This window comes from Pristiophorus japonicus, chromosome 14, assembly GCF_044704955.1.
Source record: "Pristiophorus japonicus isolate sPriJap1 chromosome 14, sPriJap1.hap1, whole genome shotgun sequence".
In the NCBI taxonomy this organism is placed as follows: domain Eukaryota; kingdom Metazoa; phylum Chordata; class Chondrichthyes; family Pristiophoridae; genus Pristiophorus; species Pristiophorus japonicus.
The window spans coordinates 33,162,662-33,187,588 of record NC_091990.1 but is presented as its reverse complement, the minus strand read 5'-3'; the positions used below and the strand labels follow the sequence as shown (position 1 = coordinate 33,187,588).

Genomic DNA, 24,927 nt, shown 5'->3' with positions numbered 1-24,927 from the left:
TAACATCTGCCATAACATGGCTTCATAACCGTCAGTGACGTAGATGCTTACGTAGATCTCGTATAAATGCAATACTGGCGGTTCAGTTCTGACACAGTCTGAAGGTAGGAAAAGATTTCAATAAAAGCTTTAGACGATTTCACAAAAAAAGTATTCTTGAGGACCGCCAGCATCAAAAATGTCTAAAACGAAAGTGGTCGAGAGCGGATTTGGAACGACCATTGGGTCCGATGTCCTATTGGCAATGTGGAGATTGAACTGTTTTACATGTTTTCATTCCCAGATTCTTCCCTTCACACTTAAAAGCAAAATGTTACTAAATGACTTATTATAATAGTTTTAATATACTGTGAGAAAAATGTGCCATCAGCGATGTACAAAGAATGGAACAATTTTTCATCAGTAATCTGGGGAAATAAAACGCTAAAACATTGAACCTTGTAGGAATTTGATGCCGATTCTCATAAGATATCGGTTGCTTAAATCTCATATTTGCGATTGACTGCATGGTTGGATTACTCACATCGAGCAAAAGCAGAAAGTCATTTAATTCAATTTGCTTTTAAGGTACTAAAAGCAGTATGAGCCCGTGATTTTTAATATTCAGTTGGAGAAACTATAAAAAAATAAAATCAGTCCAAAAATGAGTTTAGACCTGAAGTTACAGAATTAGTAAATAACACAATCTCCTAATCCACCATTCGGTTAAAAGGCAATCCGAGTTTGGCCAGAAGATGGATGGGCGATGAATTCAAATAAAACTTGGCGCGTGGTTAACTTCAAAATGTGCCGTTTTCTTTCCCCAACAGTTGGTCATTTTAATGAAAGCTGCTCGAACTGAACTCTAAGTAATGCTTTTCGACTGTGTTTGTACTGGGAGCTGATAACTCACACTTCGAGTGTCCGGACACTAGCACTCACTGTTCGGGAAACTGGCACTCACTGTTTCCGACACTGGCACTCACTGTTTGGGACACTGGCACTCACTTTTTCCGACACTGGCACTCACTGTTTGGGACACTGGCGCTCAATATTTCCGACACTGGCACTCACTGTTTCCGACACTGTCACTCACTGTTTCCAACAATGGCATTCACTGTTTGGGACACTGGCACTCACTGTTGGGGACACTGGCACTCACTGTTGGGACACCGATACTCACTGTTTGGGACACTGGCATTCAATGTTTCCGACACTAACACTCATTGTTTCTAACACTGGCACTCACTGTTTGGTACACTGGCACTCACTGTTGGGGGCACTGGCACTCACTGTTTCCGACACTATCACTCACTGTTTGGGACACTGGCACTCACTGTTTGGGACACTGGCACTCACTGTTTCCGACACTGACACTCACTGTTTCCAACACTGGCACTCACTGTTTAGGACACTGGCACTCACTGTTGGGGACACTGGCACTCACTGTTTGGGACACTGGCACTCACAGTTTGGGACATTGACACTCACTGTTTTGGACACTGGCACTCACTGTTTGGGACACTGGCACTCACAGTTTGGGACATTGACACTCACTGTTTTGGACACTGGCACTCACTCTTTGGGACACTGGCACTCACTGTTTCTAGCACTGGCACTCGCTGTTTGGGACACTGGCACTCACTGTTTGGAACACTGGCACTCACTGTTTCCGACACTGGCACTCACTGTTTGGGACACTGGCACTCAGTTTCACACACTGGCATTCACTGTTTCTGACACTGGCTCTCACTGTTTCCGACCCTGGCATTCACTCTTTTCGACATTGGCACTCACTGTTTGGGACACTGGCACTCACTGTTTGGGACACTGGCACTCACTGTTTGGGACACTGGCACTCACTGTTTTGGACACTGGCACTCACTGTTTGGGACACTGGCACTCACTATTTGGGAGACTGGCACTCAGTTTCCGACACTGGCATTCGCTGTTCCCAACACTGGCACTCACTGTTTCCGGCACTGGCACTCACTGTTTCTGATACTGGCACTCATTGTTTCCAACACTGGCACTCACTGTTTCCGACACTGGACTCACTGTTTCTGACACTGGCACTCACTGTTTCCGACACTGGCACTCACTGTTTCTGACACTGGCACTCACTGTTTCCGACACTGGCACTCACTATTTCTGACACTGGCATTCACTGTTTGTTTCCCACAATGGCACTCACTGTTTCTGACACTGGATGCACTGTTTCCGAAACTGGCACTCACTGTTTGGGACACTGGCACTCACTGTCTGGGACACTGGCACTCACTGTTTCTGGCACTGACACTCACTGTTTCCAACACTGGACTCACTGTTGGGGCACTGGCACTCACTGTTTCCGACACTGGCACTCACTGTTTCCGACACTGGCACTCACTGTTTCCGACACTGGCACTCTCTGTTTGGGACGCTGGCACTCTCCGTTTGGAACACTGGCTCTCAGTGTTTCTGACATTGGCACTCACTGTTTCCGACACTGCATTCACTGTCATTGAAGGTTGGCATGCAGGTACAGCAGGCGGTTAAGAAAGCAAATGGCATGTTGGCCTTCATAGCGAGGGGATTTGAGTACAAGGGCAGGGAGGTGTTGCTACAATTGTACAGGGCCTTGGTGAAGCCACACCTGGAGTATTGTGTACAGTTTTGGTCTCCTAACCTGAGGAAGGACATTCTTGCTATTGAGGGAGTGCAGCGAAGGTTCACCAGGCTGATTCCCGGGATGGAGGGACTGACCTATCAAGAAAGACTGGATCAACTGGGCATGTATTCACTGGAGTTCAGAAGAATGCGAGAGGACCTCATAGAAACGTTTAAAATTCTGACGGGGTTAGACAGGTTAGATGCAGGAAGAATGTTCCCAATGTTGGGGAAGTCCAGAACCAGGGGACACAGTCTAAGGATAAGGGGGAAGCCATTTAGGACCGAGATGAGGAGGAATTTCTTCACCCAGAGAGTGGTGAACCTGTGGAATTCTCTACCACAGAAAGTTGTTGAGGCCAATTCACTAAATATATTCAAAAAGGAGTTAGATGAAGTCCTTACTACTAGGGGAATCAAGGGGTATGGTGAGAAAGCAGGAATGGGGTACTGAAGTTGCATGTTCAGCCATGAACTCATTGAATGGCGGTGCAGGCTAGAAGGGCCGAATGGCCTACTCCTGCACCTATTTTCTATGTTTCTATGTTCCGATACCGGCACTCACTGTTTCCGACACTGGAGCTCACTGATTCGGACTTAAGCGTCGTTCATTTTTAACGACTATTTGATTTTTTTAAAATGTTGATTTATACTTAAAATCTTGATCAAAGAATGTTTAATTAGAGAAAAACACAAGTTAATGTCTATAGAATCCTTCTTTTATAAGCACACGGCGTGTACATTGATAAACTGCACCAGTCCTCACACATTACCGCATTTCGGCCAGACTGGTCAATGTGTAATTCCAGACTATCGGGAAACAAATCTTAATGAAGTTTAATACACTGCAGCTTTGACAGATCCTTGTGTGCCGCGACACATTTAGTAATTCGGGTTTGCAATAAACCCGGCGATTGACTTCAGTAACTCGGCAGCTGTGATGTGATGGGCTCAATTTATGATGTGTATTGAGGATAGGATAGGAGTGGGTATGCAATCGTGGATTCTGGTATAAAATGAATGTCGGCATTAAACAGACACCGTGGGCCGGTCTGTTTATGTCTAGTTTTCTCTGTCTATCTCGTTTCACTTTCCTGTTTATAATCTCTCCCTCGGTCTCATTTTCTTTTGCCCCCTTACCCATCTCTACTTTACTTCCATCTCTGTCTCTCTCGCTGTAACCAGTCCATCATTATTGTTGCGGTCAACAAAGGCATCTCTATGATGTCTCGTCCCTTCTCTCGCTTCTGGGCGCAACAACCCCGTTACCAAACTCGCAGGACATTCATCGACTTTACCGATCTGACCGGCTTGATGCAATCGCCCACTGTTCCCCAGTGTTCGATAGAGATAACTTTTTTTGAATTGATTTTGTAATATTTGTTAAAATTCAAAGCAGATCTGTCCTCGCTAAGTCTGTTGATTTAATCGATCGCGTATTTGCCTATTCCCCAATGCACTATTAATAGTTGAGCTAGAGTAGTTTAAACTCTGACTTTACTGTAGTGAAATTAAACCGCCCTAGAAACGGGGATATTTAACCGCTCCGGGTATCCGGGCGATCGAGGCCGTCTGAGAGTGTCCCGTTTTCGTCTTTATTGCTCGATTTTATTGAACATCACGGCGCGTTTTTGCAAGGTGCAGCCTTCTCCCCTCGCTATTGCATTCAGCTTGTTTCAGTCAGTGAAAGGGGAGAACTTCTTATACATTCCCACTCCCCTCCGGCGCCGTTAGAAGCAGCACCGAGTTACCGTTGGGCTAGAATTAATTCCTGAGCGCATTCATCATTAAACTACTAAGCAATCGAGTTCGATTAATTTGAATACCAATTAATTAAAACCCGCAAGTACCACAACAGGTCACCAGTACAGAGGAGTTAATTCACACAATCGTTCCCGGATCAGGTTTTTGCCAAAGGTTTGCCTTTCTGAAATTAAACCATAAAAAATGAATGATCACTCCCCCCCCCCAGTAAAAAGGAATTATAAATTGGACATTTAACATATTATACATAAAATAACGCCGGAGACACAAATATAAAAATTATTATTTGTTTCTCTTTTTTCTACAATTAATTTTGAAATGTTTTGAGTGAAGGCTCAGGGAGCAGCGCCGTAAATGGCTACCGGCCATTTCACAGCCACTGCACCGTCAGCCCAGTATGGACACCTGAATGAAACCACTTGTTTCAATACAATCCCGCGTGCTGCCTTCTAACGCAAACCCGAACCCCAGTCAAAAGACGGCTCCGTATTTTTTTTAAAAATGTATCATTTGGACAATGTTGCTTTTAGTCCTTATTTGCATTTCGCTGCCGGAATCCGATTACCAACCGACCTGTGTCAAAAACCAAGCGGATAATCTGGATGGCGGGATTCCAGAATAAATTCATCCCAAATCTTCCCCACATACAAAACTCGCAGCATTTGGTGATTTTAGCCCGAGTGTCTTTGGTGATAAAACCGTAATAAAGGTGCGACTCGGCGATTAGTGAAGAATGCATGGGGTGCGAGCTCTACCTTCGAGTGGGTTACGCGTTTGTCTTCCTTACCCAGAACTAAACGCTGAAGATGCTGGAATTAGTCAATATCTGAAAGGAGAAGTTACCGGTTGCGGTGAGCCCCTCGTCTCAACCTTACCCTTTCCTGTATTTATATTTCAGGACTTGACTGGCTTGGTATGTATTTTCCCGTATTAAAATCACCAACACTTTTTTTCTTTCAGTTCTAGATTAGCAGCACAGCAACAAGAGGCAGCTGGGAGAAGGGCAGTTTCTGACGAACGCGATGATTGGTGAAAGCACAGACAAAAATAAAATAGGCAAAGTAGACACAAGGCCGGGTTTCTATCAACACAATTTGTTCCATTTCGGGAAATACACGTCTCACAGGGGCAACCCGGGCAACCCCCCCCCCCCCCCTCCCCACACCATACCTCTCCTCCCCCAAGAAATCTAAATTTAAAAACAGAAGGCATGTGAAGGTTGAAAAGTGTACAGCGAACAGACAGTGGGAGCGGGCCAGAACGTACAGCAATGCTCCTTAACATGATGTAAAAATGCAATGATTACTGCATCGTTGTATAGTCTACTCCTCTGCCATGCTGGGGTGCTTATCGCTTGTTATTCATTGGATACATGCTGTTCTACTAAACTTTGAGCTCGGGCAGTCCCGATTGTCCCATTAATACCCATTGATCAACCCCTTTAACATGTCTCCACACAGGTGTCGAGATTTTCCGTAAGGTCCCAAATTCGCCAGTATAACGGTTTGTTTGGCTCATATTTTAGGTATTTCACTCCTTTACTTTTATGTTTTCGCGGCGTTTTAAGTCGCCGGATTCCCCGAGGAAGCGGCGCTCTCAGATTGCGTTGTTCTTTGGTTTCTATTCCCTGCAGCTTTTCACCTTCCCTTTTTGGTTAAAGGAGGGAACCAGGATAGATCCTTGTAAAACGGCCAGTTACTTTTCATGGTACAGTAAAAGGATGTTCGCCATCTCCTCACCTGAACACAAATCAACCAGGTTAGAACTGAACCGACATCATCTCGATTAATGTGGTGTCATTTTAGAAATCATACTGTGAGATCACTAGTTCTTATCGAGTGTGTTCGGGGCTGTCTTGTGGTGGGCCGCCAGGAGAGAACTGAGGCACTAGTCACTAAGTTGTTGTGAAATTGTAGACCCTGACAGAGAGTCCCTGCAGAAACTATTAGCAGTCCTGTACTTCAACTGCTTTGTATCACAGTTGTGTTTTAAACCTCGCAGCTACAGATGAATTTGAAAAAAAATTGCATTTTGAAAAGAAAATCTAGACTGTGCTTCGGGCAACGATACAGAGGGAACATTCAGTAACAACCGATACAGTGGCTGTCCATTCAGGGCACGGCATTTCCCGAGCCCACAATTTCATTCTGGACGTGTTCATTCAATACGTAAGCACTCCTCTCTCTCTCCCAGAAAGCTACCAAAGATCTTTTCAAAGTTGCTTAATTCGGAGAAGTAGCGGATTGCTAAGAAAATGTAAAATAAAGTTTCAATGTTAGAAAATTGTGACAATATTTTTTTCGTTGCTTTACGTTGGCCGGAGTTCTCTGAGCCCTGGATCGCTCTGTCCTGTACTCAAAGGTCACGGCGACTTTTCAAATAACATTCAGTAAGAGTTTATATTTCGACGAACGAAATCTCTCAAGTTCAGTTAAAAAAAACATACATTTCCATGGTTCTCTTCCTGATACTAAACATGTCTTGCTCCTGCCTAACACCTTTTCCTGTACTGCTCCCATTCACTGCCCAGTTGCTGCGGTTGCCTGATGGAACAAAGGAAACCCACTCCCCTCAAAGAAAGCAGAGACTCTGCTCAAACACGGCCTGGAAACCCTCAGCAAGACGCTGAGGAAAGTGCCGGTCCCGTACAACTACTAACCCACTACATGCCGTCTGATACCCACAGGCCGCGGGCTGCAGGCCGATATATGGCAATTGCTCTTCAGGACCAGTAATATAGTATCTGGTATATGCAACATTTTGTATCTTACATAGAAAAAGGTTACAATATGTGTGTAAGATTGGATATTGGAAGCGCATATTTTCCCCACTCATTTATAACCTGCTGGGTGTTTGCAGAAAATACCAATTTCTGTCACGTGTTTAGGTTGTTGACCATTTTGGATATTAAGGGAATCAAGGGACGCGGGGATAGTGCAGGAAAATGATGAAGTTGAAGATCAGCCATGATCTTATTGAATGGCGGAGAAGACTCGAAGGGCTGAATGGCTGAATGCTCCAATTTCTTATATTACTTTACATATATATATATATATATATATAATATCCATACGTGTTCTGCATTTCCAGCGAGCTGGGGAGCGGGGCTGGCAGGAAAAGAGCGGACTCTGGCGGGGAATTGTGGATTATAAAAGTCTCTAAAGTGTTATTTCCCTCCACCCAGAAGGTTCTGTTTCTGTCCTGAACCGAGTGTTTGATCTGCACGGCACAGGCATCCCAACACGCGAAACTCCATAACCTGACTGTTCCCTGTACACACGCTGACTGACCCTTTCAGCATTTTCTGCTTTTAATACAAAATTGCGAATTTATTAAATCTCAATTCACTTCCTGATCGTTGAGCTCCCAGCTATGTCGTCCATAAACACTAAACGCCTTTTCATCGCCATGTGAAGCAGAGCCGAGCCGCCACAATGGATTGTACTGAAACCCAAAGTGCAGAATGAAAACTTAGAGACAATTCAACGAAAATAAACACAGTCTCTTAAAGTACAAACCAGGAGGGGATTGTAGAGGAAATATATTTTAATTTGCCTGAATTATATGGGATTGTTTCCTTCTGAAAATAAATACTTTACAATCTGCTAATAGCAACATCTGGATACAGACTTCGAGTTATTGAAATACGAGCTATTTTAATCTGGAATAGCTTCTGTTACCTGCTCTGTTTCACAGCATGTTCGACAACTGTGGGCTAACATTACCCGTGACACCACCATATCATTCATACTTGTAATGAAACAGAGCAGAGGGAGCACACCCACAGAGCGGCTTTGACTCGCATTCAGCCACTTTTTGATCACCGACAGGTTTACCCAGCAGTGTAGTGAATCCCAGCCACGTTCTGTCTCAGATTGAACATCCTTTGGAGTACAACAGTTTGATTACTTTATCGTCAAAAGGCATAAGCTGCCATTTCGGACAGCACAGCAGACTCGGGGTTCCAAAGCACACACTAAAATAAGGCGTGAGCTGTAAGATAACGGGTGTGTTAAAATACGTTCTGTTTCTGGCCTGTATTTTCTCACTGTGTTCGATCTGCACGGCACAGGCATCCCAACGCGCGAAACTCCATAACCTGACTGTTCCCTTTGCACACGCTGATTGACCTCCTTTGTATCGCAGCATTTTTTGTTTTTAATACAAAATTGCGAATTTATTAAATCTCATTAATGGGAATTCTACTTCCGCCTGTTGAAAGGACATGATGAACTAATTGAATCTGTAGTTGAGCTACGGGACCATCTCGCCCACTTATACACAGCCCACTGATACAGGCACTGCTGGTAATCCGTGCACATTGTTGCTAGGCCTCAGTTGCGTATCTTGTCCAGTCAGTAATCGAGATACTTGCTATTTGTGATTCAAGACGTAATTTGTGCTCGGTCCTGAATAGTCCATAAAACATGATTCACGGTATTAATACTTTAGTAACACAGGCTATGAGAACAGGCGTCTAGAATAAAATATTTCATTAGACTGTCACATGGAACATTTCACGTGTATAATTTTAATCTGTCGGGTTTTCAAAATATAGCGAGAACCCTGCTGTTTGTACTTAAAACCTGCCTGTCTCCCGCCACTGGTTAACTGGGGAAGTACTAGCTGCAGTTTATTCTTACACATTGTTAAAGTTGTCGGAGTTAACGATTTTAGTCTGACTATAAACATTGGCACGCTGTTAAATATACAATCAGCAAGCCACGCTAACAAACTCTGACATACACAGCTCCCTTCTAGTTACCGATTGTAACTAACTTGCACATTAAAATGTCAACATTCAGCTATTCAGCGATTAGAAGTATGTTTCTCGATTGTTTCCCCCTGTATTAACCTGACCCTGTTGTAAAATCTAGCACTAAGTTTTTGGGAGATGCGAGTTGAGGAAGATTGAGTGAGCCAATCAGCTGGAACCGCCGCCAGTGCCCAGAACAAGTGAAAAGTTCCTGAAAGATTATTTTAGCAAAAAAAAACAGTAACAATCTCTCTCGCTGCATCTGCCTCTCGTGTGGCTCCAACATTCTTTGATCTAACAGTCTCCCACATTTCCCAATCCATAGCCCAGTTCGGGTTCCTACCTTCTCCGTGCCTGCGAGCCGGGATCAGGCTGAAGGCGGGGTTGTCCATCGGAGCCGGGCTCCAGGCTGTGGCTGCCTCCGAGCTCATGTACTGCGGATAGTGGCTGGGGAAGGAGCCGCTCAGGGTCCAGCTGATGCTCACCTGGTCCCGCACGGCGGCGGCGGCGGCCGAGGAGATGGAGAGCGGACTGCTGAAGGCGGTCTCCCGGGGAGAGAGGCTGCTGGAGGCGGGCGGGCTGCTGGAGAAGGAGGAGGAGGCGGGGTGCCGGCTACACGAGGGCTCGCTGCCTCCGGGCGGCGGTGCCCAGGATGGGTGCGGGGTCACCGGGCCGCTGTGCGGAGAAGGGCCGCTCTGCAGGTAAGAGAAGCCTGGGGTCACCCTGGAGCTCGGCACATAGACGGCCGAGCTGGCCGAGTGCAGAAAAGCCCCGACCGGATCTGGGTGCGCCGTGTACGGCGGAGGGTTGGCCAAGCCCTGGTACATCACCGGGGCAGTGGAGAGGCAGTCCCGGGCAGCAGCCCCCGCAGGAAGAGAGAATGGATAGTGGCAACTTCACACCCTGGGGGAGGGAGGGGGTACAAAAAACCCAAAAGTCTCCTTTTAGTATAAAGTCCTTTCGATTCCAACTGGTGCCAAATCGTCGTAGGTCTGAATCCGTCCAAAGCAAGGAGAGCAGATCGGTGTCAGTGACATCTGCCAGGGAGCAGAGGGAGGGGGGGGAGAGAGAGAGAAATACAAACTTTCCAACTGGGAGAAGGTGCGAGTGAGGGAGGGAGGGAGAGACAGAGTTCATAAAGTGGTCAAAGATCGAAGTAAAAAGGGAAAGGAAATGGAAATCAAATGGTGGGCGAGCTGGCTGGAACCTCCCATCGCTCGACGTCTCCCAGTAACTGCATCTCGCTGCCAATCTGGCGCTTAACCCTTTCCGCGGGGGCGGCAGCGGACACAGCCCGAGGACAAACAATAACTTCGCGCTGTTTAATGTCTGTTTTTTAAACATAGTTCAGTCGGAGTTTCCCCGCCACTGACAATCCGCAGTTATAGACACGGCCACTGCCCCTCGCGTGTGTTTGGCTGGGCAAACAATGTTTCCCATCTGAAAGCTTCGCTTAAAGTTTCAAGCGCTGTTTGCAGTGACTGGTTTAAGACGGATTGGCCCAGGAATACATTACTAATAATAACGAAAGCGCAAGCCGTGCTTAAACTACATTTGCGATTGAAGGAAATGAGTGCAGTCTAAAGCACTCGGTAGATACAGAATAATAACGAAAATGCTTCTAATTGGCTGCTGTTTGCTGGATATTTTAGCTGCCAGCATGCTTTGCCCAGTTGGACTGTCTCAAGCTCACACACCGCGTCCTCTGTATAACCTGTCGCACCTCTTTTATTTATAGTCAATGTAGCGACAACCGGATTAAGGGAATAATGGTACGAAACCTTTTAAACTTCAGAAAATCGGCTAGAGCAAAAACAAATGGCCCAACAGAAACCTTGTTAATATTTCGTTGTAAATTCCCGATGAGAGAATATTCTTGGTAAGGGCGCTCGGTTCTGCGGATAATTATTCACTTGGCAGGGAGCGAGAGCAGTGAATCAAAGAATATTTGTGGAGAATGGTTGGCTTGGCCAGCTCACGACACAATATGTCCTGCATAAATGGATCTGTTTGAGTTGGGAACATGGCGGCTTGTTCAGTCTATAAGAACTCCACCTCATCTAAATATTAAAGACGCATTCAGCACAGTCTGTTTTTGTGCCCGTCAGTGCGGATGTTGACAATATTGAGCCATTAATAAAGGTGTATCTCAGCTGATATAACACACTGTGATTTAAAAAAACTTACATACGTCAGATCATGACTTTACTTAACCTTGAAAATGTTTACTTGCTGTGTTCTCCTTCGATAAAGATTTTCAGCGAATAAAATCAGTGCTTAAAAAAATTCACTTATATATTACAGGAGTATATCGCTTTCCATATGTCTAAAGTGAACGGTATCTTGCAACACGATTCATCAGGAGAGATACAAATCAGCAGTTTATAAACTAGTGACCACTGTTCATCTGGTGTGGATTTAAGGCTTTCTATAAGCTAAAAAAAAAAATCAAACTTTTCCCTTTCGCAATTTCGGATAAAAACAAAGATTGAGAATGTACAGTCGATGGAAAATCCCTGAATGGTGTAGAGAAACGAGAACCCTAGCCGAACAAAGTGTCCCGGAGGCAGATACACAGGCTAACAGCATGTTATTTTTTATAAGAGGCTACGAGTTATGATCAATTTGTACGATGCCATGCGAGGGCAGAGTATGGGGCGTCTCGTTATCGAAAGGATCTGAAAAGCTTAGAGGATATATAGCATAACTTGATCAGAATAATTCCAGGAATGGGAAACTATAGTTGTGGAAGAGAGACATGAGAACTGCGACTATTGCGACAGGAGAAGGGAGGGCTAAGAGGAGATTTAAGGAAGTTAAAAAAAAATTCTGAAGAGATTCGAAAGGTTGAAAATGAAAGAATATTTCCTCTGGTTGGAGGCTCAATGATGAAGGGTCATCAATTTAATTGTCATTAAGAGATTGAGAAAAGAAGTTAGGAAGACATTATTTATATAGAGACCTAAGAAAGTACGAAATAATTTGCAAATGAGTGCTTGAAGGGAAGATCGGGTAAACATTTGAAACAGGGCTATTAAGTGAGAGTAATTTGGGATTGTTCCAGCTAACAGCTAGCACAGACACAATGGGCTGAACGGCATCCTGTGCTGCAAACCGCTTCAGTTCTGAGGTTCTTATTTCAAGCTGTGTACCTCTACTAAAAAAGACTGAATGGCACACTGAGTGGCCATCCTGTGCTGATTCTTACAGATCGGTCCAAAATGAACTTTGACCTATTGTGATATAAACATAAGAACATAAGAAATAGGAACAGGAGTAGGCCATACGGCCCCTCGAGCCTCCTCCACCACTCAGTAAGATCATGGCTGATCTGATCATGAACTCAGCTCCACTTCCCCGCCTGCTCCCCATAACCCCTTATCATTTAAGAAACTGTCTATTTCTGTCTTAAATTTATTCAATGTCCCAGCTTCCATAGCTTTCTGAGGCAGCGAATTACACAGATTTACAACTCTCTGAGAGAAGAAATTTCTCCTCATCTCTGTTTTAAATGGGCGGCCCCTTATTCTAAGATCATGCCCTCTAGTTCTAGTCTCCCCCATCAGTGGAAACATCCTCTCTGCATCCACCTTGTCAAGCCCCCTCATAATCTTATACATTTCGATAAGATCACCTCTCATTCTTCTGAATTCCAATGAGTAGGGGCCCAACCTACTCAACCTTTCCTCATAAGTCAACCCCCTCATCCCCGGAATCAACCTTCTCTGAACTGCCTCCAACACAAATATATCCTATCGTAAATAGGGAAACCAAAACTGCACGCAGTATTCCAGGTGTGGTCTCACCAATACCTTATATAGTTGTAGCAATACTTCCCTGCTTTTATACTCCATCTGCAATTAAGGCCAAGATACCATTGGCCTTTCTGATCACTAGCTGTACCTGCATACTATCCTTTTGCGTTTCATGCACAAGTACCCCCAGGTCCCACTGTACTGCGGCACTTTGCAATCTTTCTCCATTTAAAAAATAACTTACTCTTTGATTTTTTCTGCCAAAGTGCATGACCTCACACTTTCCAACATTATACTCCATCTGCCAAATTTTTGCCCACCCACTTAGCCTGTCTATGTCCTTTTGCAGATTTTTTGTATCCTCCTCACACATTGCTTTTCCTCCCATCTTTGTATTGTCAGCAAACTTGACTACATTGCACTCAGTCCCTTCTTCCAAGTCATAAATATAGATTGTAAATAGTTGGGGTCCCAGCACTGATTCCTGTGGCACCCCACTAGTTACTGGTTGCCAACCAGAGAATGAACCATTTATCCCGACTCTCTGTTTTCTGTTAGTTAGCCAATCCTCTATCCATGCTAATATATTACCCCCAACCCCGAGAACTTTTATCTTGTGCAGTAACCTTTTATGTGGCACCTTGTCAAATGCCTTCTGGAAGTCCAAATACACCACACTCATTGGTTCCCTTTATCCACCCTGTTCATTACATCCTCGAAGAACTCCAGCAAATTTGTCAAACATGACTTCTCCTTCATAAATCCATGTTGACTTTGCCTGACCGAATTTTACTTTTCCAAATGTCCTGCTACTACCTCTTTAATAATGGACTCCAACATTTTCCCAAACACAGATGTTAGGCTAACTGGTCTATAGTTTCCTGCTTTTTGTCTGCCTCCTTTTTTAAATAGGGGCATTACATTTGCAGTTTTCCAATCTGCTGGGACCTCCCCAGAATCCAGGGAATTTTGGTAAATTACAACCAATGCATCCACTATCTCTGCCGCTACTTCTCTTAAGACCCTAGGATGCAAGCCATCAGGTCCAGGGGATTTATCTGCCTTTAGTCCCATTATCTTACTGAGTACCACCTCCTTAACGATTGTGATTGTGTTAACCATAGTTTGGTATGATGACATTCTAACATAACCGGTTATTGACAACTCCAGTATATTAGCATAAAAGTCTAAGCATTTTCTTACTGTAATAAAATTATTTAACCAGTGCATATTATTAAACTATCAACTGATATCATCTTCCTCCTCTATTTTGTTTTACACATGACCGTATTCCTTTAAATTGTGATGCTGCTGAGAACATGAGTAGTCCAGACTATAGATCTCTGCCTGTCTATGTCAAAACATGGGCTCGACCATGATAGACCTCTCTCATATTGTGATGGAATACACATTGTTAGCAGACATAGAACTGACAAGTAAAGCTGTCAGGTTTGTGTATCAGGTAGTCTTGATACTCTGCACCATGACCTCTGGAATATGATGTCTCTACTCTTACAGCGGTTTAAGCAGGCCCAAGTATATAATTCTTGAAGGTGTGCATCTGTGACAATGTTTAATAAAAGGAAAGAGCCAAGTGGTAAAATGTACATGCCTGTACTCATAATAAACACATTTTCTGCCTTTGAGTATATTAATCTCATTCCATTTATACTTTATATTTATCTCACTGAAGCCCTCAGTTTAAGTGCTGAGAAAAACCATGTGTTTACTATGGATTTTAGCACCATTCTCAACCAACAAGAATCCTTCTTTTCATCTCCTAATCTAATCAGTGAAGACTTTTACATATTGAAGGAACAGGAGCACCACCCCTTTTAACCACTGGAAGTTAGTCACAGGGCATACTTTGACCCTCTTAATGTTAAAAGTGTTGGTTTTGGCATCGATTGCAAGAGACACATTAAGTAAGACACCGCTCCCCTTACATGTACGATAAAAAATGTGTCAGGAGATAGGCAAGAAGGCTGCTTTAAATTTGTTTCATTTACTCTCCATTGTCAGGTGAACCTCTTTTCACATTCACCTCATTAATTATAATCATCAGACTCAGCGCCGTTTGAAAAAGTTTGTTAGCACATTTTATCTCACCATTCTAAAAATGTTTGAGTAAAATAAACTTTTTGCCCTTTGTGCCAAACTCGAACAATAAAACTCTAGATGATGGTCAAAAAACTAGACTTGCTACCAGAATGCAATGAAGATTTTCTTTTCATTGGGAGATGTTTAGGTTAAATTTTAAAAGCCCCTAGTTAGTAAACTGTCAGGTAATATTATTCATTGATATAGTGCACAAAAACATGATTAACATGTGATATTCATAATTAATTAGTGTAGTAAAATCAAGTTATCTGCAAATAACCCAGTGGCAGTAGAAGCACCAGTGAAAGAGAATGCTACATCCCATTGAGAAATGGTCTGGTGAGTAACTTTGGATTCTTTTCAGGGGATAAGGACCATTTCTTGGCTGGGAAATTACACTTGGCCTAAGAGGACACAAAAGAGCAGAGAACATAGATGTTGCTGGGAGAAAAGGGGAGGGAGAGAATCAGAATCACAAATAAAAGTTAAAAGAACAGAGATGAATTTACATTGCCTTTTTATGATCCCCGTTTGAACTTCACATCCCGATCAGTGCCTAAAAACACGAATTAACATAAACAACAGCAACAACCACTTCTGTTTATATAATGTCTTTAACTTAGTAAAATGTCCCAAGGCACTTCACAGGATGGTTTTCAAACAAAATTTGACTGTAGAATAAACTGCAGTCAAGATATTGAATCTGGTGATGCCTGTACAGTGCTGTATATCCTGCAAAATACTGCAGACTAGTTGGACTTGGATCTGCTGCACTGTTCTGATTCATGTGCAGATTAAATTAGAGGAGATTTTCATCAACATTTTTCTACAGAACATAAATGCCTCCGTAATGTTCTTATGCCTTCCAATTTCTATTAAGATTTATGAAATGTGCTAATAGGTTTATAGATTTGATTAAGATTCCCTTTTAACCTACCTATATAAATATAACTTTGCTGGCAGGACCATAGAATTGCTTAGAAATACATGGACATTACAACAGGGAAACTGGTCTTTCAGTCCAACAGTCCATGTTGGTGTTTATCCTGCACTCAGGCTGGAGTCCTAATCTTATGAGCCTGCCCTGTCTTCATATCCCTTTATTCCCCTTTCCTTCAACCACCTATCTAACCTGTTCTTAAATACTGACTTTATATAATACAGAGAACTCAATGAAGAATAACATAGAGCACAGAGAATTATACAGAATATGATGACAGAAATGTGGTTTGTGCTGTATGAGAAGATATATTTTCTGTTCTTATACAGAAGCTGGCTGGTCTGTTATGCATTTCCAGCATTTTCTGCTTTTATATTAGTGAAGATAATACTGTGTGGTCAAAGTACAAATAGTTGTTCTTTTCCCATAATTTTTAGTATGATGGGACACAAAATAGTTTTCTCAATTTATTTTAAATAGGCCTTCTAATTTGTTTTCTGAGCTGATATAAAAAATGTGTGTGTGAATCTGTGCTTTTTTGAGCTAAAATTAAAATAAAATATTCCAAATCAGAAAACTTCAGATTTAATCAGAATTTTTTTTTTATAGGGGCAAATACATAAAAAATGTCTTTACAACATATATTGCTAAAATTAGATGATGTACATCATTAACTGTATCTTCAGTGTCTCCTCGCATGTGGAACTTTATTGAAAGTACAACCTATGACAAGGGAGAAAATAAAATGTGGGGATATCACAGACACTGAAATAACCCTGGTTGGTGTGTGCACTGTGTGATAATGCAGCTTTTATAACACGTGGCATAAAATCCCAAATAAGACAAGTGGCAAATGCATTAATATTTTATTCAAAAGCAACTAATACATGGTATAGCGATGGCTCAAGATCCTAATTTAAAATAATACCTTACACTATAAGTCATTCATAGCCAAGAATGAACAAAATATTACTTATGTAGGATCCCTCATATATGTGAGTGGGTTTTATATACATTTTACGGGTAGCTACTCAGATTCTGCCAACACCTGATAGAGATTTACAAATGGCCTACTAAGTAAGAAGGCTAACATTTACTATCAGGATTTGGATGATCTTACAAGCACTGAGAGTGAATTTCAAATGGTTTATGGGTGCCAAGGACTACAAGATTAAATTCAACCATGTACACTTTTTAAATAATTACTTATCTCAATAAAGTCATTATAGAGCTTGTGACAATTAAAAGTAGTGTTGAAATGACATTACTGTGGAAATTACTATGGGCAATGTCAAATGGTTAAGATTTTGTATTAAATGCTTCTGCTATTTTATGAGGCATTAGCTTATATTTTAAATGGTTAAAGTTTCCTTTAAAATAACAGATAGAAGAATTTGATACAAACATGTTAAGTGTTCATATGATAATATTTTCTCAGTATTTACAAGGCTATTGACTGAAGTCTAAGACACTGTTGTCATATTGCTGCTGCGGAATAATATTATCAGAGGAAGAGAGAATAAGAGAATTTTTGTGCAGTTCTAAAACTAAATTAACATGTAATTTAGAGATAAGAATATGTTATAAACAAAATATATCACTGCGTACATTAATCAGTCCCTGAGAACATGCTGACATCACTGCAAAGCTGTAACATAGAAGATTCGTTCTCCTGATAGAAAAATCTGTGTAAATATTTTTCAAATGATGCTTTTCATTAAAATGCTTGAGCACGTGGTGTAACAGTGATAGTTACAACCTTCCTTTGAGTGCACACAGTAGTAAAGGACTCTAATGCATTAACAGATTAGCCCCAGTGTTTGTTCACTATACTGGACTTCAGTTATTACATGAGAATATAAGAAAGCATAGGATAAGAAAAGGCCATTGAGCCCTTCAAACCTGCTGTTTGTGAAAGCACAGGGCTCAATCCCCTGATGGTTCAGTGATTTTATTCAGATTATAACTGAGCAGTAAGCCCAGATCAGGAAGGTTCAATACCAATCTGTGTTGTCAGGGTAGTGGTAGTGGTCCTATGATTGGCCTCAACACTTTTAAGTTGTGTGGAGGAAAAATTGTTCTGGGGTCCCCCTCCCAATAGTTCCTCCAGCCATCCTTGCTTGGCATGGATGAGGAGAGGATCAGGCTTAGCTGTGATCCTTCACTGGTGAAATCTACACGCGAAGAATGGTTACTTGGGCAGAGGGCACCTTGAGCTCAAATAAGAGTATGGCAGCAAGGAGTCGACACCTTTAGAAAAAGAGGGGAGAAAATGGATGAGGAAAAAAAGACATGGGAAATAAGTCTCTCCTTTGCCCACCAGCACACAACAAAGGTGTGTGGTATTTTTGCAGAAACAGTCCAGAATTTAAGCCATGAAATGACTGTGATAATAATATATGAACATGCAATGTACTTGTTTGACATTTCTCTGCTATTTGTTAGCAGAGGTGCAAATCCATTTATTTTAAATTAGTTCATGTCTCCACTAAAATAGCAAACAGGCAAGTTTCAGAAAAAACATTAAGAGGTTGTACATTCACATCTCATGGTAATTTCAAGACCTTAACCAATTTGGAATTTGTATTATGGTGTCTCATAATGCTTTTTTACCCATATTAATAAAATGTCTCACCATAGTAATTGTAGCATATTGACTAAAGTGAAATAACAATACAAAATCATAAAAACATTATAAAAAATATGGAATTATGGGAATTAAACTGTTTAACACTTAAAAAAACCATTACTGAGTGAAGAACAAATGACAAAGATTTGGTAATAGTTTGCAAGTTCTGAGGAGTAGCTGGTTCTCTAATGCTAATTGAGCTGCAAACAGTCATGCTTTCTTCCACAGTAAAACATCCTCCAGCACCTGACATTTTAGCAGAATTAAAGATACAAAGTCCCGCAAAGTGCACGAATGATGGAGCTAGCTTTCCCAAGTATTGGTGCAATCATTGTGTTTATATGATATCCAGATAACCTGCCCAAAAGCAATTTAGTTTTGGAACATTTTTACTTCATCTGGTTTGGCACATCATTGCCTGAATGATGAGCTGCTGGGAGGTGGTTAATGGGTTAGTACAGTATGGTTTACAAACCAATGTCTTGTTAAGTACTTGATCAGTTCTGACAAAGGGTCATCGACCTGAAATATTAACTCTGTTTCGAGCTCCACAGATGCTGCCTGAGCTGCTGAGTATTTCCAGCATTTTCTGTTTTTATTTCTGATTAAGTACTATGTGATCTGCCGTTAATTGTGTCCCACCCTTCTTTTCATGGGATAGTGGCTATGCATTAAAATGTGATTTACAACTCTCATTAGCAATTCAACCAGCAGATCCCTGGATAGTTTTCTGGGGAAAAGCACTGCCTGATATAGCGCTGAGACCAGTGTTAGCTGATTCTAGCAGGGTTTGATATCTGGGAAATGCAATTGGCTTCAAAGTCCTTAGACTAGTAAAGAAAATAAATCCTATTCAGTGATCTCTGATGTCCCCCATAGTTGAATAGTCTGCTAATAGACACCATCCAATCTGACATTGGGTGGTGAGTATTAGCAGAATATTCAGTGATGGGGATATCAGGTAAGGCATCAGAGGGCTGCTAGCATATGTAGAATCATAACTTGGTAAGAACCAGCACCTTCATGAGAGCACCTTGGCACATTAATAAAATGAGATTTTGTTGCTTCAACCTCTCTTTTATTGCTTCAACTATATTTACAATATACTTTACAAAGTCTGAAATATTTTGATAGCATACTGCAAGATTGCTGTACATAGTGATAGTGATTCAGATGTGGATGAAAGAAAGAACGAAAAAACAACTTGCATTTATATAGCTCCTTTCATGACCTCAGGATGTCTCAAAGTGCTTTACAGCCAATGAAGTACTATTGAAGTGTAGTCACTGTTGTAAGGTAGGATACACAGCAGCCAAAAAAGTGCACAGCAAGGTCCCACAAACAGCAATGTGATAATGACCAGATAATCTGTTTTAGCGATGTTGGTTGAGGGATAAATATTGACTAAGAGACTGGGGAAAAGTCCCTTGCTTTTCTTCGGAATAGTGCTGTGGGATCTTTTATGTTCACCTGAGAGGGCAGATGGGGCCTCGGTTTAACATCTCATCTGAAAGACGGCACACCCATCAGTACAGCACTGCCTCAATACTGCATTGATGAGGGCAACATAAGGACTTCACATAGGAGGTTTCCAATATTTAACTTTCAGTACAAGACTTAAAGTGAAAGACTGAAATTGAGGAACCATTTAATCAAGAAAATCATGTTTAAAGGTAAGAATGTGACCATTGTGATGCCATCAATTATCACACACGATTATGAACTTAGGAAATTTGGTTAGCTGGTCAATGAAAATCCCTAGTGACATCCCACACTTTGGAAAAGTTTGTATTCAAAACTATAAATAGAACAAAAAAATGTTGCTAAAGTAAAACAGTAAATGAGATAGACTTAATTGTGGAATATTTAACATAAGGAAAAAAACTTAAATTCTGAACGAAATACAAATCAAGAGAATTAATCCAAGAAATGAGGTATTTCCACATCGCCAATTGCACAAATGAAGTTATAATATTGAGTTGGTAATTACTATTTCACCTTTTTACAGTGTCTGGCTCATGAAGGGGGTCAGACATAGATAACTCTTGTAACGCATGGATGGGCACTGTGTGCTGATGGAGGTGTAGAATCAGTTCCTTCTGTGTCCATCAGCAGTTATCTTGGTCTAACCCTTGCAGATCTATAGAGAAAATGAAACATCAGGAGAATAAGGTTAACTAGCATTCGATAGACTGATTAATGAGCGCTTTCATTAAAGTACAACGGTTTGACCACAGATAAGTATCCAACAAGCACTTCTTAGATGTACAGGGAGAGAGATGTATTTCCACTTCTGTCCAGGTACCTCTTGATAATGGGGCATACTTGTCAGATAACCTTCCAAGCCCAAGAGGTACCTATCAGGTAATTTAACAGGTCTCTCCACTTCACTCTGCTTGACTGTTGCTGGAATCAAGTACTTAGCTAATTGACACAGGCCAAAACAACATTTTCATTCCCAACGAGAAGCGTCCTTGAGAGAAGGAATGATTAAATAATTAGTTTTAAAAGAGAATTCATGAATGACCACTGCAAAAGAATGTCAAAGAAGAGAAGGAAGGAAGGGAGGAAGGGAGTATAAAAGGAATGAAGGAAGAAAGACTTGTATTTATATAGTGCCTTTCACAACCTCAGGATGTCCCAAAGCCCTTTACAGCCGATTATGTATTTTGAAGTGTAGTTACTGTTGTAATGTAGGAATAATGTTGTAATGTAATAATGTTGTAATGGAGGGACAGTCTGTAACACTAGATTATTTTTCTATTTTTATTAATGACTTGCCTGAAGGGTTACTCACTGTAAAACTTGGCTGTTCTTAAACTAGAATTTACATGTGGTATACATATACTTAGCTTTTGTTAATCATGTCGGATGGACTATTGCCTGTACAAATGAGTATTTTACAAAAATCTGCAATATTCTTTTTCATAATCTTTTTGGCAGAATTACAACATGTGTAGCATTCTCTAGTATCCAGGCAATGTGGGAAATATCTTCAGCTGAGCAGTGATCACCTCTCATCATATCTTTTTGGAGGCCTCAAGGATCTTTGTATAGTGTTGCTTTGTATAACTGGTCATAATGTTTGCAGATTATGAGCACCAGCTCCTCCATTTCATCTTTTTGGCAATGTCTATTGTGGTCTTCGTTCCTATGCAGACTAAGCTGAATTGGCTTCTTGAAATAGGGAAACAACAATGTCGAATTGATAGCATTCTGTCTTGTCAAATCATTTTGTGTTTGGGGTATATAAGTATCGGCATAACTTGTTACATAGTTGCCGGTATGACATGCAAAGTACCAGTGCAGCAATCACAGACAGTTTGAGAATCAAGTTTGCTTTTTGCTGTCTCTAAACACACCCACTTCCCCAAAAACACATGTTCCTTAAAAATGCAAAATTATACAATTAAATTCAAGCATGAAAAAAACAGACTTGCTATCTACGTGTATCTTTTTGTCTGTCTGTGTGTTTTTCAGTTTGTCTGTCTGTCTGTCTGTCTGTTATTTTATATTTTTCTATCTCTCTTATCACTGTTTCTTTTGTTTATGTGTCTTTCCTTGCCAGAATTTGGAAGGGGAGAGGTTTTAGAAATATGTTTCCCTATGAGGTTTGCGCTGTCTCTCTCTGGTACAGATTGCTCAGCAAGCAGCCCTCCTCCACAACGAGCTGTGTTTTCATTTGTTTCAATTTCAAAAGATAAAAGTTCGAATCCTATGGTTTAGCAACAACCTCCCTAAGTGTCCTGCCACAGTAGAATTTGTAGATCTTACCCAATTAGCGTAGAGTTTAATCAAAACCATCTCTGACATCAAGGTTTTCTCAGAATTGTATCCTATCGAGAATGTATCTGTTATCTTTGTGTAAAATGATTAAGGTATGTGGAAAAACATTGGCAACCTTGTACACAGCTGGAAGAGTATTTTCTGTGCCAGTAGCAGTTAATAACTCATTCTGACTGTTCTTCATTTTCTTGCTTTTACACAGAAACCTGCTTATTTTGTACAATTTGCAGCCTAATATTTAGATTATGAGTCATACATTTACCTTACTAAACGGTATTAGATCCCATCAGGTATGGCGAACATACTGAAAGCTGTAATTAGTGAACATTCAGAAATGCAGGCCGTGCCAACTCAGGCAACTGAACAATAGTAACATAAGCCTGAAGTTACTGTTGGCGACATTAGTGAGTGTAAGTTTAGCATGTTTGCACGATGTTACTTTATTAGCTATGTTAACACGTGTTCACTTGTTTACTTTAAATGGGTTAAATTAACAGACAGACCAATGCCACAATCACCTATTGGGCATTAGTCTGGTAATAGCGACCGATAGCGAATAATTCCTAGGTTATGATAAAACAAATACATTTCAGACAGGGGAAGACTTTTGGACCATTTAGCTTGTCCATCCAATTCTTCTCTTTCTTTCTTGTGAAATATCATTTATAAAATTCAATAACTGTGAATCCTTTCAAATGATAGGAGCTTGTCTATTTCCTATTTCACACTAGTTAAAGTCTCCTATTAACCGCATGTACTGCAGTTTGTTCCATATATCGATCACATTTATGGAAAATAAATTTTGTTAAATTTCCTTTGGGCTGAATTGCTTATTTACTTTAATTTTCATTATCCTCAATCTCTGCTTTGTGATTTTGGAATTTTCTATGCAGCAAAACAACAACTTCACTCAAAACCCTTCATAATCTTCAAAATTTCTAACTAGTCTTTTCACAAAAGGAAACTTCTAAGGTACACAACCTCTCTTCATGGATCATTTCTTTAAGATCTAGTATTAATTGTATAGTCTCCCACTGAACATTCTTCATTAACATGATATCCCTTTAGAAGCAGGAGGACCAAAAAGGGATATGATATTCCGGAGGTGTTTTATCAAGACCACATACAATTTTAAAATCACCTCTTTCAATTTATATCTGGGACCCTTTGCTATGCAACCCATGTTTTTTATTACTACCTGGCGATACGTACGCTAATGGTGTTAGTTATCACCCCAGATATTCCAAGATTTCTTTCCTGCTCTGATATCTCCTGTATGTTCCCACTGAGGACGTATTCCATGTTACCTTTTACTTTTGCCAAATCTCTTCACTTTATATTAATCTGCCATTTTTCTGCCCACAAACCTACCATCTCACCATCATTCAGGGGCTGTAATCTTTTCCCAGTGCTCCCATTTTGGTGTTATCTGCAAATATAGACAACGTTGAACCGATTCTGGGCTCTAAGTCATTTATGAAAATGATATACAACAGTGGTCCCAATACCAAGCCTGTAGTGCACAACTAACAACCAACTCCCATCCATTCCCATTTACTGCTACTTGTTAATTTCTTTCAACTAATCATTCCTTAATCTATTTCTATGTATCCTATGTAGGTGAACCTTGTGCAGTAATATTATCTAACGATAAATAAGATCCAGTCTCTTACTCTTATCCATAAGGTTGGAAAGTTCAACACAAAATCTAATATATTCAAAAAATGCAATCTTCCACTCCACACTTCCTGTCGTCATTAATCTATGCTCCTCAGGTGGTCTTTTATACTGACCTGGGCATTGTTTCAAGCAAGTTCCCACAATGTGACTTGGAGGTCTAAAATTAGATGACTCATCCCTAACCTATTGAAGGCAGGAGTTCAATTTGTTATTTTCCAGTCCCCTGTGATCTGCTCACATTGCGGTGATCTCTGGAAAATATCTGCAAGTGGGTCCACAGTTACCTTTCCCAACTCCTCTAAAACCCCGGGGTGAAGATTGTCAGGGCTGGTGCCTTATCCATCAGTGTCTGCAATCTACTTGGCATTTACTCGCTTGTGATTTCAGAATTATCAAGTGTACGCCCCTCTGCAAACATATCCTTATTTCCAGCATTTCTCCTCGCACTTCATCAGTCAACACTTGTGAAACAGCAGTTAAGCAATTCAGCAACTTCACTGTCCTCACATACAAACTCCTTTCTCATTTTTAGTGGCTGATTTTCTTCTTTGTTTGCTTCTAGCCTACTTGAAGAAGGCTTTACTGTTTACTACTATATTTGCTACTATATTTTCTTCATGTGTCTTCTTTGTAGCTTCTTATCAGCTTTTTGTGTGAGATTCTCAGCCTGCCTTTATAGACTTTCTTATCTTGTTCATTACTTGAGCTCTTGAACAACCTGAGCACTTTCTCCTTTTACTTAAGTCTTTTTTGACTCTTCTAGTCAGTTGTGGTGGTTTTATCTTTTTCGGCCCCAACTCATTTTCCTTCTGTACTTAAAATTTTTTTTAGAAGTCCCTCCCTATTTTCTATTACTCTTTCATATTAGCATTTCCTCCTCAATTTTTGT

At 41.1% G+C, this 24,927-nt stretch overlaps 1 protein-coding gene across 1 annotated transcript in view; it reads right to left on the bottom strand.

Moving 5' to 3' along the window:
• Positions 1 to 10,394, bottom strand: part of LOC139279846 (transcription factor GATA-4-like) — a 31,192-nt gene extending 20,798 nt beyond the window's left edge. The window contains exon 1 of the mRNA XM_070899105.1: positions 9,492 to 10,394. Within this exon, the coding sequence (XP_070755206.1) occupies positions 9,492 to 9,975 (484 nt within the window). The 5' untranslated portion in view covers positions 9,976 to 10,394. The remainder of the gene's footprint in view (positions 1 to 9,491) is intronic.
• Between the last annotated feature and the right edge of the window lie 14,533 nt (positions 10,395 to 24,927).